This window comes from Mauremys reevesii, linkage group 1, assembly GCF_016161935.1.
Source record: "Mauremys reevesii isolate NIE-2019 linkage group 1, ASM1616193v1, whole genome shotgun sequence".
NCBI lineage: Eukaryota > Metazoa > Chordata > Testudines > Geoemydidae > Mauremys > Mauremys reevesii.
In genome coordinates this window covers 19856133-19871658 of record NC_052623.1, presented here as the reverse complement: position 1 = coordinate 19871658, position 15526 = coordinate 19856133, and the positions used below count along the sequence as shown (strand labels likewise).

At 40.0% G+C, this 15526-nt stretch overlaps 1 protein-coding gene across 11 annotated transcripts in view; it reads right to left on the bottom strand.

The window, feature by feature from the left end:
- EMSY (EMSY transcriptional repressor, BRCA2 interacting) overlaps positions 1 to 15526 on the bottom strand; it is a 70783-nt gene that overhangs the window by 28819 nt on the left and 26438 nt on the right. For 9 of the 11 annotated variants that reach the window (XR_005599469.1, XR_005599471.1, XR_005599472.1 and 6 more), the window contains exons 10-14: positions 13999 to 14148; positions 11609 to 11782; positions 8942 to 9114; positions 7405 to 7578; positions 5355 to 5553 (exon numbers count right to left, since the gene is read on the bottom strand). Coding sequence is in view for 6 of the 11 variants with exons in the window: in XM_039541656.1 (XP_039397590.1) it covers positions 5355 to 5553; positions 7405 to 7578; positions 8942 to 9114; positions 11609 to 11782; positions 13999 to 14148 (870 nt within the window). In the remaining 5 variants the exon portion in view is untranslated. The remainder of the gene's footprint in view (positions 1 to 5354; positions 5554 to 7404; positions 7579 to 8941; positions 9115 to 11608; positions 11783 to 13998; positions 14149 to 15526) is intronic. The other 2 variants (XM_039541667.1, XM_039541688.1) reach the window with 1 other exon arrangement.

Here is a 15526-nt window from a genome sequence, read left to right as displayed (position 1 = left end):
TCCTGACTTACTTTCACCCCTGGTATGCACCAATTTCAGCATTTTATTGCTTCAGCACAGAGAGATGGGGAAGGTGCTCTGCTCCTCCCTGGGGTTGATATAATAAATTCATGCCATGTTGTCTGTCACTATCTTTAATGACTCTGATTTGTTTAGAGGTAAAAAAAAGTGTAGGCAAACATTTTTTACTTGTCCCAATTCCAAGCCATTGATGTGAAGAAACTACTCTGGTAGTAACCATTTGCCCTTAACTTGTAAGGTTTCCGATATGCCCTCAACCCAAAACTGAAGTGTCTTATGTTATCCCTACAAGAGGGGGATTCTGGAAGAATGTCACACCTGCACAAATTTTGATCAGTGCTTCCACCAGTTGAGTGACTGTAGAACCCATTGGGAAACAGACTGCAATTTGTCTAGGCTGTGCTTTCTTGATTTGTAAACCGTTCAAAGCCATCCCTATAGGCCTCGGAGATGTAACCTGGCATGCTGCTCTACAAATATGCAAGCAGACATGTGTCCCAGCAGCTGAAGACAAACTCCTATTGTTACTTGAGAACTGCACTGAATTCTTGAGACAAGATTCATTAATATGAGAAATATTCTGGGGAGAAGGTACACTCTGCCTGTCAATGCATCCAGGGAAGCCCCTATGATGTCTAGATGGAGTCAAAATGGATTTTGAGATTGATTTGAAGGCCCAGGCTGTGAAACAGAGAATACATCATCTTCACTGCCATCAATGCTTCATGATACAATCTGCCCCGATCAACCAATCATCCAGATACTGGAAAACTATTATACCCAAATGACATAGATGGGTGGCGACTAATTCCAGAATCTTTGAGAACACTCTTGGGGCAGAAGATAGGCTGAAAGGGAGCACCCTGTACTGGTAGTGCTCACTGTTGATTAGAAAACAAAGGAACTTTTTTGTGTGAAGGGTAAATAGCAACATGAAAATATGAGTCTTGCAGGCTGATAGTCATGAACCCATCTCCTAATTCTAACAAGGGAATTATTGCTGGAAGAGACACCATCCTGAATCCCTACTGTTTTACATATCTGTTTAGCGACATGAAGTTTAAAACTGGTCTCCACTCTCCATTCTTTTTGGGATCAGGAAGTACTTTGAATAGAATCTCCCATCCCTGTGCTGTACAGGAACTGGTTCTATTGCTCCTAAACACAGAAGTGAGGCAACCGCTTGCACCAGTAATTGATCATGACAAACATCCCTGAAAAGAGACGGGGAGGAGGGATAGATTTGAAATGGATAGTGTAACCAGATGTTATGGCTTCCAAAACTCTTATGTCCAATGTTGTACTTTGCCATGTAGTTTGAAAATGGGAGAGGTAGCATCCAAAAGGAGGGAGAATGTTGCAGCTGTAAAACTTTGTTGACTGGATGGTTGAGACTCTCAACTGATCCATCAAAACTGTCGCTTGGAGATTGCAAATGGCTGAGAAGATGTAGATGTAGCTGAAGGTGGTTTCTTTTTAGAGTATCTTGGCCTCTTAGTGGCTCAGATAGAGTCTATAGTAGGATGGTCTATGGTAAGGTGAATACAAGGCTAGGGGTGCTTTCTGTACTATCTGAGACCTAATGATCTCCTATTTACAGGAGTATAAAGCCTTACAGATTGCAGTGTGGCTCTTGTGTCCTTTAAAGTGCGGAGAGATATATCCATTGAGTCCGCCATATATCCATCAAGTCCACCAAGAGCTTGCAACCAACAAAAGATAGGCCTTTGACAGTGCTCTGAACTTCTCTTGGAAAGCCTGACAGCTGCAGCCAAGACTTGCGTCTCATGACCACTGCAGTGGATATAGATTGTGCTGCTGTACCTGCAGCATCCAAGGAGGCCTGGAGCAATGTCTTTGTATAATCGTCTTAAATTGGTCAGTTCCTTTGGCAGGTGTTCAATAAAGGAATTAGATTTGTTGTAATTCCAACAGTCTTATTTGGCCATGAGTGCCTGATGGTTCGCTATTCTGAACTGAAGTGTAGCTGAAGAGTGAGACTTGCGACTAAAAAGACTGAGCCTCTTGTGGTCCTTACTGTATGGGGTGGACGTTGAGCTCAGCTGTCTACTGCACCCATTAACGGCCTTCACTACCATGGAATTTTGAGATGAGTGAGAAAATAGAAGCTCTGATTCTCTGGCAGGGACAGAATATTTATTATCCATGCTTCTGCAGGGAGGTGGTGCAGTAGCTGGGGTTTGCCAAACAAGTCTTAGCAGGCTCCATAAGAGCTTCATTGAACAGAATAGGAATCTTCATAGATGTGGAGGTGTGTAAAATATCTAGGAGTTTATAGTTGGACTCCTGAACCTCCTCTAAGGGAATGTGTAACAGGTCAGCAATTCGCTTAATCAGTTCTTGAAACTGCCTGAAGTCATTGGCCATAGAATGTGGTGGAGGCATCACAGTTTTCATTAGGTGATGAGGAGGCAATATTAGTAAGAGGTGTGACCTCTTTATCTACCCTTGTTTCTTGCTCCTCAAAGGTCTCCTCCTTTGGCATAGATGGTGATAGAGGATGTTGAGGAGAATGGGCCCTTCTCTGCTCCCTCCAGCGGTATGGAGACCTAATTGAAAACTGTCAACAACAGAATGCCTACAAGCCCCAGCAAGACCACTCACAGGGGCCAAATGGCATAGGTAGAGGCATTCATCTGTGTTCCTGCCACAGGTGTATCATTTGAGATCTATCTTCCTGAAATATGTCATTGTAGGAGGGAGAGTGATGTGACCTAGAATACCCAGGGGTACCGAACCCTGGACCAATATTTGAGAGTCAAGGAATGCTCTTCCTCGAGGGTAGAGAAAGGGTTGGGAGGGGAATAGTTGTTCTGCCTGCTAAGTAGGCAAGAGTGTGTATGGTACTCTAGGAGACAGAGGGGTCTGTGACTTAGAGTCTTGAGGCTGATAAACCCCCAGTACTCGTTAACAGAGGAGACTCTGGCTCCAAAGATGTTATCAGGTCTTCAGGGTACCTAAATTTTTACAGAACCAAAGATATCATAGACTGGGTCGAGTGAACCACTTCAGGTGCTCCTGCGCCCTATGCCACGTGTTTATGCTTCATGCTGAGGCTAGAAGAGACTGCACGGGCAAACTGCCCCTCAGTTCCTTCTCAGCCACAATCAACATGAGATGGCGTTTCTCTGTGCTTGTTTTCTCTAGTATTCAGCATTAGCTAGTTAGCATATAGTCTGTGACTTTTTAGTGTTTTTAGTTGTTGGAACAGATATTTCCCTTTTCCTTTCACTGAAAAACAACCCCTGCGCCAAGTTATTCATAGATATAGTTAGATGTTAAGATGTTTCCCCTTCATAGGGGGTCAGTTTTTGTTAATTTGCAGGATAGGCTGGGCTCCCAGGGATTCAGAAGGTGCCTATCCTGCCGTGAGGCTACTCCAGTCAGTGTCTTGGCATTCCCAGTGCCTCCACTGTCTGGGTGGTGCTCATGTCTCCAGTAAATGCAAGATCTGCACTTCTTCAGGGGTAGAGCCCCCAAAAAATTGGGAAATCAACTTTAAGCTCCTGATAATGGAGCCAGCTTTATGACCGGCTTTGGATCGAGGGGGTGGAGGAATTTGTGTACATAGACCGCCTGGTGTACCACTAGTGCAGCGTCCGCATCAATATCTTGGTCAACGGCGATTAATCTCAATATCTGCCTCTAAGCAAAAGGAGGCAAGGAGTAAATCTCCAAGAAAATCTGTCACCAGTTCACAAGATGACTATGGAGACCTCAGGTCTCAAGGGGAGTTCCATGCAATGATGCCTGTACAGATGCTCCCCGACTTACGGAGGAGTTCCATTCCCGAACACCTTGTGTAAATCGATTTTTGCGTAAGTCGGGAACGTATACCCAACAAGTATGCGCAAAAAAACCCCCAAACAACGTATAGAACTTTTTCTGTAAATCCGGATTTGCATAACCCAGGGAGCGTCTTTACTACAAAGGTGAAGAGGAGTCAATCATCTAAGCCAAAATCGGTACCGAGTTCCTAGGTGGCAGAGATGCAGTTGAAAAAAGGCTAATCCCATCCCCGAATAACACCAGAAAGTCAGTGGTACCAAAGACTGCTCATATATCTTCTGTTTACAGATTGAGCCTATTCAATCCCATGCCAAGCACTTGGTACCAACTGCAACGGTACTGAAGCCATCTTCCACAGGTTCACTCGACCCAGTCTATTATATCTTTGGTCCTGTAAAAATTTAGGTACCCTGAAGACCTGATAACATCTTTGGAGCCAGAGTCTCCTCTGTTAACGAGTACTGGGGGTTTATCAGCCTCAAGACTCTAAGTCACAGACCCCTCTGTCTCCTAGAGTACCATACACACTCTTGCCTACTTAGCAGGCAGAACAACTATTCCCCTCCCCACCCTTTCTCTACCCTCGAGGAAGAGCATTCCTTGACTCTCAAATATTGGTCCACTTTTAAAAACGTGTTGTTCTTCTTAAAAGTTACATTGAAGGGATGAATGGAAGAGGACGACAGCTATGTATATGAAAAAGATGAAAGGTGTTTGCAGATAAAAGCTGACCATTTTGCCTTTGTCTAAAGGACATGTTTAAAAATACTTGTGTATATAGTCTCTTAATGAGTGTGCAAATCTCTTAATGTTATAATGGATGCCACTGCCCAGGTTAGCTGGGGATCAAAGGAAGACCTGAACAGTATGATTTTTTTTTTAAAAGTACATTATTTTATATTTCGGGAACTGATGATTTTGAGGTGAAAAGTAAAACATTTCTGATTAATACTACATACTCCTCCAGAATATGTCATCAACAAATCTCAAAGTGCTTTCAGAAGTTAATCCCCAACACACCTGCGAGTAGTAGTAGCCTCATTTTTCAGATGGGGAACTGAGACATGGGGTACAGGACTCACAGAAAGTCAGTATTTAGAAGCAATTCTCAGGAGTCCTGATCTCCAGTCACCTAACCAGACCAGATGACCACGCATTTAAAACATAATAAAGAGAAACAACAGGCTATAAAAAACTAGCTTACATCTTTGGAAGAAGAACAGGACTACTTGTGGCACCTTAAAGACTAACAAATTTATTTTAGCATGAGCTTTCGTGAGCTACAGCTCACTTCTTCGGATGCATAGAATGGAACACACAGACATAGTTCCATTCTATGCATCCGAAGAAGTGAGCTGTAGCTCACGAAAGCTCATGCTAAAATAAATTTGTTAGTCTTTAAGGTGCCATAAGTACTCCTGTTCTTTTTGCGGATACAGACTAACACGGCTGCTACTCTGAAACCTATCTTTGGAAGAGGAAATCAAAGCCTATTATTTAGCAAACCAAGTGATTATATTTACCCTGGGAGCTCTGGGAGGACTCTGTAGAAGAGGAGCTGCTATCAGTGTAGCTCTGTGGTTCTTCTTTCACTTCTGGGAGAGAGGCGTTTCCTGCCTCTGCCACCCTGGATGCCTGCTGCAATGTTTCAGTTACCAACTGCCTTGTCTGTTCACTCACAACCGTAGCTTGAAATGTCACTGGCTTTGGTTTTATGAGAACCTAATAGAAAAAACAATTTTTCTATTTACAGTAAGAGCACTCAAGGAAGGATCAAACATCTGTCAAAGAGTTTCTTGAACTTCAGTTGCACAGCGTCTCCTGATATGTAATCAAGACAGCATATACAACCCCTACAGAATCCTCTTTTTGTATGTTCCTGTCCATATAGAAGCATGGCAGATTCCTACACAACCAATTAATATCTGTGAATACTAAGAACTATATAGATCATCTAACTTAAGGTCTATTCTTAAGGTCACAAGCTCCTGATTATTATGCTATAAGGAACTAATCCAGTAAAGTACTTAAGCATGTGCTTAACACAAGTGATATATGGGACTGGGCACTAATTTATTTAGACATGCAACAGGCTTTTCTAGTCCTGACCAATTCAGATAGATTCTGAAAGCCTGTATATGAATATAACTTTCTTTCATTTATCGATACAAGATTAAACTTGAATTCTGTTTAGATTTACAGAGTGCCCAGAATTAGGATAGATTCAATAACATAGGGTGCAGAGGGCTAACATACTAGTCTTAACTCTGCAGTCTAGAGTTTATGCCTAAAATTAGAGTATACACTTAAAGCTGAGAAGCCCAGTGACCCTATTACATGCCTGTGTACTACAGTTGTCAATCTGCACTCAGTGGCATAGGACCAGAATAGCAGGAGTCAGGACTAAGGTTCATTAGAAGAATTGAAGTTTGCAAGGACCTTGCCTACCTTGTACTTGGCTCAAGCCACTGCTATTAAACCATCAATTTTATGAGCACTAAATTAATACATAAACAAAAAAGGTATCAAACAAATTTATGGCACCTATCTTCACAGTACCTAAATTCCTACATCTAATCATATCAGATTGTTTTGAACAGGTTCTGGCACACAAAAGGAAGATAAGAATTACCATATCAGAACAGACTAAGAGTCTAACTACTCTGATATCCTGTTGATGCCAGATGTTTCAAAGTCACTCCATAGGGCAGGATTCACCCTGTTTCTTCCCAGTCCCTCAGGTTGACAGATTATGGAGAGATTCCTCCCATTCTTTCACGGCATCAAGCCCAGCTACGTATTTTTCTTTAGGCTACAGTTGAAAGCAGTAGCTTCCCTTCTGGAATATGAGCAGCCCTGAAGAATTAGGTGATTTTTATTCCACACAAAATGTGTTCTTAAACGTGCCATTTTTAGCCATATATGATTTCCCTTACTACTCTGAAGAACTGAATTCCACAAATTAGTCATACATTGCTTAATAAGTATTTCCTTTAATGTTTAAAATGTGTTGCCTTTTAATTTCATAATGCACTTCTTCTATCATAAAGCAGAAGACTGAATAGTGCCTGACTGGCCTCCTCTATATATTTCTACCACATAACTATATTTCAGTCCTCTCAATCTCTTCTCACATGAAATAACCTTCCCTTCCATACCTGTAATCCTCTCTCCTCCTCATTATAGATTCATGCCTTATCTGATTTTTGGGACCTTTGTTGCACAGAATGTTTGTTCAACTGTATAAATCTTCCTGAATGATTCAATCTTAAAATATTCTGCTTGAGCTTTACAAATACAGTCACTGGCCTCAACAGTGAGATTTGGGCTTCTTCTCCTGGAAAGTAATATGCTTAGATACCCATCTAGAGTGCTAATGGAGCACCAAACTGCCAATCTATGTTAGGCTCCAGGGAGAGACTTACTTCATGAAGTGCATAAGATACACATTACTATAACCAGATCAATTTCACCCCACACCAAAGGCTTTTAAGTGCAAAGGACTCTCAACACCATGAAGGCTTGTTTCTCTTTTTATAGTAATCTAAGTATGTTTCATAAGACAGTATGTACCTGTGTTTTCCCTTGCTGCCCATAAACAATTTTGGTTGGGATGATTTTGGTGGCTGGCTGGACAGTAGATCCTAGTCCTTTCGGCTGTGTGACTATCATTTTTGTGATGGGTCTGGTTGCAGTGATGATGGCAGGTTTTGCTCCTGCTGGCACTGCTTGAATAGTTTTCTCCCCCTGAAGTAAAGGCAAAATGTACATGTTAACTTGCAATGCAATTTCTTCAGTGATATAGAACACCCTCTTATCTAAACATATGTAAAATTCATAAGAGGCAGTACAGTGGCTGCTCTGTAACACGCCAACCAATTTCTTTCATCATCAGGTTGGTTTCAAGGAGTAGGTGCATTTAATAGAAAGTAAATTCAAAAACCAAGCACAAAAATATCTACTCTTTTAAACCTTACTATAATGAGGAAGCTGATGATGAAAGGACTAGCAGAGTTTACGTGGCGTTCAGAAAAAAACTCTCTCTTTTCTGGGAAAGTAGAATTGTACAAGATATTTAAAGGTATACTCAAAACTTTTAAGAGTTGCTCTTTGTCAGTAGCAACATCTTAGATTATTAACATGGACAATACTTTAATATTTTATTTACCTTTTACAATTTATGCTGTTATGAATTTATTTTGGTTTCCATAATGAAACTAGTTTGGCCAGTTTTATTTCTAATTCTTGTGTGGTTTTCTTGCGGGTGTGGTGGAGGGGAAAAGGTGGCTTTCAGCAGTGCAAGGGAATGTTCACTTTCAATTTGTTAAGCACATACAGATGCTACATAAGACACAGCTATCAAGATAATCTCTTCTTCAAAGAATTCACAGAACAGAAAATAGAATCCTCTGCAACTCCTTTGCAAACATGCTTTAAAAGAAAGTTAAAAAATACCAAATCTAAATCTGGAGTTTACAATTTTTTGACGGTTTGTTCCTTTGATTTATCTTACGTTATTTTACCTATCACCGGGGTATCCAGTACAGCTGGTCAGGAATTTTCCAACAAAAGAAATGTTTTTTTAAAATCAGAAAATGCTGATTTGTCAAAATTGAACCTTTTCATGGGAATGGTTCTATTTCAGTGAACTTCCAATGGACCCCAGGTAGACCAGACTCTTGTTAACTTGACAATAAAAGTCTCCTCAGTCTCACTGCTGCCATTTAGTGGTTGGCAGCAGTAAAACTGTCAAGAATCATGTCAATTTCATTCAGCAGCTGCCAGGGCTTCCAGGGTCCCTGGCTCTGCTGCAGGCGATGCTGGGAAGCATATTTTGTTTTGGAACATCACATTCTGGTGTTTCCAAAATATTGCAGGATTTCAGTTTAGTGAAAATCTGAGTTTTCAGCTTTTCATCCTAATTCAGGATTGCCATGAAAAGCTTAGAAGTAAAGGGCATACATAGCTAACAGATATACAGCTGGATATAAAATTTTCCAAACAACGTTAAATGTGCAGAATATTTGAAAAAGGACCCTCCCTTCACACATTGGATCAGATAAGATCGCATTCTCACATTAAAAGAACTGGTACAAGAATCCACTCTTACTTGGTCCACGGATTCTAGACGTAAAACTCTTCTTACCCCAGCATTTAATAATGTTGTAACAACATTTTTGCCTGGAAGTCCTTGAATAGTTGTTCCTTTTCCAGTAGTCTTTTGCACAACAATCACATTGGGCTTGGATGTCATTGGGATTGTAGTAATTTTGGTTGTAGTTCCTTAAAGCAAGTGGGAAGAAGAGAGGCTTGGGTTAAAAGTGATGATGCTCATTTATTTTTATGTATATATTTCACGTAACAATAGAATCTTTAAAAAAACGCTTTGGGTGCAGCATAAGGAAGATAATTAGGGCTTCTGATTTTCATTTTTAATCAGTAAACACCAATAAAACACCCCGGATACAAAAAAAAGAATGAAAACAGTGTTTATCCAATAAACACTGGAAAAACACCAGAAATGGTTACTTGTATATAAGGGCTTGTTTATATGGAACAGTAATACGGACAAGGGATGTGGCTTCTAACGCATGCTAATATGTTGCACATTATGTGGTCCAAGTAGACCCTGCTGGTGCGCACTAAAGGTTCCCTAATGTGCTTTAATATAGTGCTACTACGTTAAAGCACACTAGGGGACATTACAAAGATTCATTACTCATTACGATGCGTACAAAGAGAAAGTCCTGAACCACTCCGATTTTTGGAAAGTTATATAAAACTTGAAAATTGCTAAACATAAACCCTGAAAAATGAAATTGATATAAACTGAAAAACAGAATCCCTAAAGATAATCCTACCATCATGGCAGGTTTAAATGCAACTGAAAAAAGTTAAACTGCTAAAGAGACGACATTTAATGCATGACCTGAAGCCAAGAATGTAGGGCGTACAACAACTGCAGACCCTGTATGGGGAGCACAGAGCTGAACAGTTTTTATGGTTGATCCAAAGCAAAGGACAATTTCTGAACAGCTATCATGGAAGGTACAGGTACAAATACTATGGTTGTGTGCATTTACCTTTGACATATTCTGTAAATATACACATTAGCTCTGGCTCTCAGTGTTGCAAATTTTGGGCATCCCTGTGCTAAAAGAAAGTTGTCTACCAAATAAATTACTTCAAATAGAAATAAAGATTGAAAATTGTAGATCAAGCAATTCTATTTGCAGCAGATTTTGCAAGAGAAAAATCTGAGAGTTTACATCTTATAAAAGGGAGATTTCCCATTCAGTAGAAAGCTGTTCATATGCTGAAAACACATTAACACTATTTTCTCTCTTTTCCATAAAGGGAGGCCAGGTTTTTACTATGGCTAATGTATGGGAATACAGAATTCTGTTACTGGAATTATAAGACAAACTTTTGGTTTCTTTCACAGCATTATTTAAAAAAAAAAAACCTCCTTCCTTTTGAACCCCAGAGCTCAGAAGACATTTTTCTACTGATGAACTTCTTGTTCTTCTTCCTTCCTACCATATAATAACTTGCCTTTAGTGGCTTCTTGTTTATTTACAATGACCCTTTCTGAACAGCTTCTCACAATGGCTAACAAACATACAAGTCACCAGTGGTATCAATCTCCCCATTTTAATAATTACTTTCCTGCTCCAATAACTACCACTTCTGTTTTTCCCTAAAAATAGTTCCAATTCTCTGTAAATACATCACACCTAGCTGCTGAAGTGTGTGCCAACAAAGAATCCTGGTTATCAACTTCAACCCATCATTGATACCTGGCAGCAGGGGCGGCTCTATGGATTTTGCCGCCCCAAGCACAGAAGGCAGGCTGCCTTCGGCAGCGTGCCTGTGGAGGGTCCACCGAAGCCGCGGGACCAGCAGACCCTCCGCAGGCAAGCCGCCGAAGACAACTTGCCTGCCTCCCTCGCGGCGACTGGCAGAGCGCCCCCTGTGGCTTGCCAACCCAAGCACGCGCTTGGGGTGGCATTTAAAATACATTTAATTTGTACCAATTTTGAGAAAGGGAAGTAATTCTAAGATGGTGAAAGTAGGGTTTCTCTCACTCCTAGCCTATGAAACCCCTAGTGAATGCTCCACTGAATGGAAAGATTACTTAGATGCCCTGCTCAAAACCTGCATTGTTTACAGAATGTCATGTACTATGCTTCCTTGGAATAAAGGCCAACTACTGATCTCAAGTGCTCAGGTTGGTATCAAAGGACAGTGGTGCATATGCTATTCTATGAAACCTCCACTAGATCTAGAAATCTCATCAATACTCTGCAGAGATGCTCTCTGCAGACTACAAAAAAAACTCATTTTTTTTACTCCACTCGCATTTCCAAAGGAGCTGATATAATCCTCCCTGCCTTCTACAACATAGCACTAATCATTTTTCCACTCATCAAGATTTCTTCTGGCTTCCCAGGCTCCTCTTACATTAAGATGCTAAAAATTTGCTTCCTTCCTAAATCTAAGGCATGCCCTAACCCCTGACAATATCTCCTTCCATTCTTCAACACCTTCACCCTCCTTCTCGTTCCTCACTTATCAATCAGCCATTTCTGACATGTCTAAAGGAGAATAACACTTTTACAATGATTGGTCCTAAATGCAAAAAATATTTTCAAACATGTACCAAAACTATTTGTCTGTGTACCCACAGAGATAAATCAAACGTGAGGACTAAAGTATTTGCGTGTCTCTAGAAGTTTTGTATCTCAGATAAGGCTTTATATATCAATACACCTACCAGAAACAATATTACTGCTTATAATCTTGCCTCCCAGTGTAGCCAGCGATTTCGGCACTACAGTAATGATGCTGCCACTGGTTGTTTTCACATAAGTGGCAGCGCCTGGAGTTCCAGCCATCCGAGCCCCAATAGAGGGGCTTACCGTTGGACGAGTATATGTTGCTTGTGTCCCTATTTCAAAGTAAAACAATAAAAACAGGCTTGCAATTAAAATATGAAACACTATGAGTACTGCAAATTGTGAAAGAAGGTTTAGATCAAAGAGAAGTATTTAGTTCCACTATAAGAAATTGAACATAGGAACAGAGGAGAGGAAGGGACCTCTCCTGGGTCATCAAGTCCAGTCCATTGCTATCACAGGCAAACTCACCATACAATCCTATTCATAAATTTATCATGCTCCATTTTAAAACTAGTTAGGTTGTTCGCCCCCACTACTCCTATTGGGAGGTTGTTCCAGAACCTCACTCTTCTGATGGTTAGAAAAAAATCTTCTAATTTCCAGTCTAAATTTATTCATGGCCAGTTTATACCCATTTGTTCTTGTGCCAACATTGTTCTTTAGCTTCAACAGCTCTTCTCCCTCCCTGCCATTACCCCGCTGATGTATTCCTAGAGAGCAACGATATCCCCCTTCAGCATTTGACTGGATACAGTGCTATTTATCATTATCCTTTAAGGTCCTCCAGCTAGTTTTCAGTCTGCGTCACAATGATCAGATACATGCTAATTTAAATTAAATTAAAGATTTCATAAAGCACTGTCTTAAACATTTTGTCTATCACATTTCAAGTTAAAACTATTCTAGCTGGTAATGGATTTGTTCTTTATAAACTTATGACCTTTATGTTCATGGCTCTGTTGTTTACAAGGTGTTTAGATTCTCTCAGTATTTGTCCTTTATTTTATTATGGGCCAAAGTAAGATTTATGGGATAGAATTTGCTAGAACTGATCTCTTCCTCTTTAAGAAGAGTGGGGAGAGAGCACATAAACCAATAGAAGTGGCTTAAAAGAATTTATGTCCAGCCTAAATTTCGCTATGTGAAACTTATACCATCACTGTTTATAATACAATAATAGCTACAATAATAAATACAACTATACATTTTAGAAGTATTTATGAATTCAAGCTAATCTTCTCAATACCCAATAGATAGATAGACCTGGTGTCTATTTCCTTTCCCCTATTAACTTCAAATGGAACAATACAGGGCCCACAGAGTTAAGGAACTCACCCAAAGTCACAGAGTGAGTCAGGGGGAGGGGCAGAATATGAACTCAATTCTTCACTACCAGTCCCATGCTCAGTCCTCTCAACCACTACGATTAACAGGTATTAGTTAAGGAAGGGTAACTTTCTACTCTAGTTATAATTCTGCACATATCTATGATTCTATGATATTGTAGACTAAACATTGCAGACCTCTTTGTTGTTAAAAGTTATTATACAAAACAGCTAGATTTAATTGGGAAACCTAATATTCAAAACTGGTCTGAAGAGAGAAAGCAAATGGCCTATTCAAGATTTACCAATTTAAAATGAAAAAAAAAAATCACAAAAAATTATATTCCAAACACTCATTTTCACTTGTTTAAAATATATCAGGATAATGTTTTATCTGGGTAAGGAATTTAAAGGTGAACTGAAAAGCTAGACTAAAAACTGAGTTAAGCACAGATTTATACCACCTACCTCAACATGTGTGGCGCACTTAGCAAAGAAATGAATTTGACCAAACTTTAAAGAAAGTCAGCCTGGTCCCTAAATCATCTCCATACATCCAACACTACCCTAACACGTCAGTCTGTAACATTGCTGATATAGAAAAGAAGTTTGACTACTGGTGAATACATAGAATAGAGTTGGGGAATCTGGGTTCTATTTCTGGCTCCTCTATGCACTTACTGTGAGACCTTGAACAAGTCAACTGTCTCTCAAATCCCCCATCAATAAGACAGGAATAATGATATTTACCTACCTTCAAGGAATGTTGAGAGGCTTAATTCATTTGTTTGACATCCTCTAATACAAGGTGCTACAGAAGTGCAAAGTATCATCATCATCATCGGTTTCAGTGACATTTCTCTCTCAACCAGTGGGAAAGGAATGATTATACTTATGTGTGCCAAGTCAAAGAGAGTACAAGAGATAAAAGACCACTCAATGGTAAAACTTGAGAGTTTATAATACAGCATTTTAGTGTATGACAAGGATAAATGTCCTAAGCTAGTATGTGACTATCAAAAGGTTTACAAATTTGCTGTTACATCCTTTTTTTTTTTTAAATAAACAATGAACAAAATGTTATTTAACCCTGCTAAACAGGGTTTATTGTCGGTATTGCTGGGTTTACCCTCCCTTACCTTCTAAGAACAGTAACTTACCAGTGGGAGTAGTGACCAGTTTAGTTGTCATGATAGTCCCATTACTGCTAACCACCATAATAGGTGAATTGCTACTGCTGGGCAAAGTCGCTGTAACTGGTTTGGGTAGGATTTTACTGGGCTGCACCTGTTGAGTGATTATTTTAACACCTAGGAAAGGAGAAAGGTCACTGTTAACATACAGGCACAAAAAGTTACTTGCTGAAATTTTTCCCCAGACCAAGCCCTAATGGGCAAGTAGCTGCACAAGGCTTTTATTTTTGAGCCAATCTATTCCTAAGCCTAAAAATAATATTTAGATTTTTTGCTAGTACCAAGACAACCACCACCTTCACCTTTCATGTGCCTGCTACCACTTAACTACTCCGATCACCACCAGTGCTTGTTGCACCATTAAGTCATGTGATCTAGTGCAGAGGTCTTTGGTCCATGACCAAATACATCTCCCCAGGACCCACTATGTTAATCAATATCAAGTTGGTCCAAAACCAATGAAATATCTAAAAAATGCATCCATATTTGTCAGTTAAGTCTCTTCATTATCATATACTTTATTAAGAACTGTTAAGTTTCATTTTGATAGCAATCAAAAATATGTATAAATGAGAGTGCTGTTGGGAGCAAGGGAGACACTAGATTCAGGAGCTCGGGGTGAGGAGGCTTCTCCCTCCCATTCTGAACTTGTCTCTTGAGCTGGTGCTGCCTTGGAGCTGCAGTGGAATTGGGATGAGGACAGGGGCTGACCAGAGACAAAGAGTGAGGCAGTGAGCAAGTCACTCCTCTCCCCTTCTAATGGACCATACTGTCTAGGAGGATTTGTCTTCTATTGCCCACTCCTAACCTGTGGGGCATGACCCAGCAAACACCTCTTTGGGATACACTTTTGGGTTGCAATCAAAGGTTTCAAGTAGTCATGATCTGGAAGTCAGAGCAAAGAGTTTATCCAAGCCAAGTAGGTCCTGAGTTCTACTCTATGCTAAGTAGATGCCCTGAGTTGTTGGCTGAATTATTTGACCCTCGTTGAGTCAATACAGAGGGAAAACTAGATAAAAAGCAAAATCTCAGTTAAAACATCTGATCTAAGCTTCCCAGAGCATATACGTATTAGAAGGTAGGCTAAAGGTGACTTTATGTGAGTGATTTTAAAAGGTGATAACCATCTTGAGTTTAAAAGCATAGTAAAAGGCAAAGAATGAAGCAAGACAATACAGCTATTTTAAATTTGAATTTCTTTTGTACTTGCTACTCCTTCTGTACCAGTTCTTTGTATGGCGCAGACACAAAAATGATAGTTACTGATTAAGTGGTGAGCAATGACTGTGGAGTGGAGGCATTTTATAGTGTTCATTAATGGACTTTTTTTCTAAGCGATGGTCTCATAATCCACGGGACACTTAATCATAGATTCCCACCACCACCCTGTGGTCCTATCTTTTTTAGTTACTCTGACCTAAAAGGTCTAGAACTGAAATAAAATACATGTTCCCTTACTACAGTGCTGATTTCACGTGCATTAATATAAACCAAA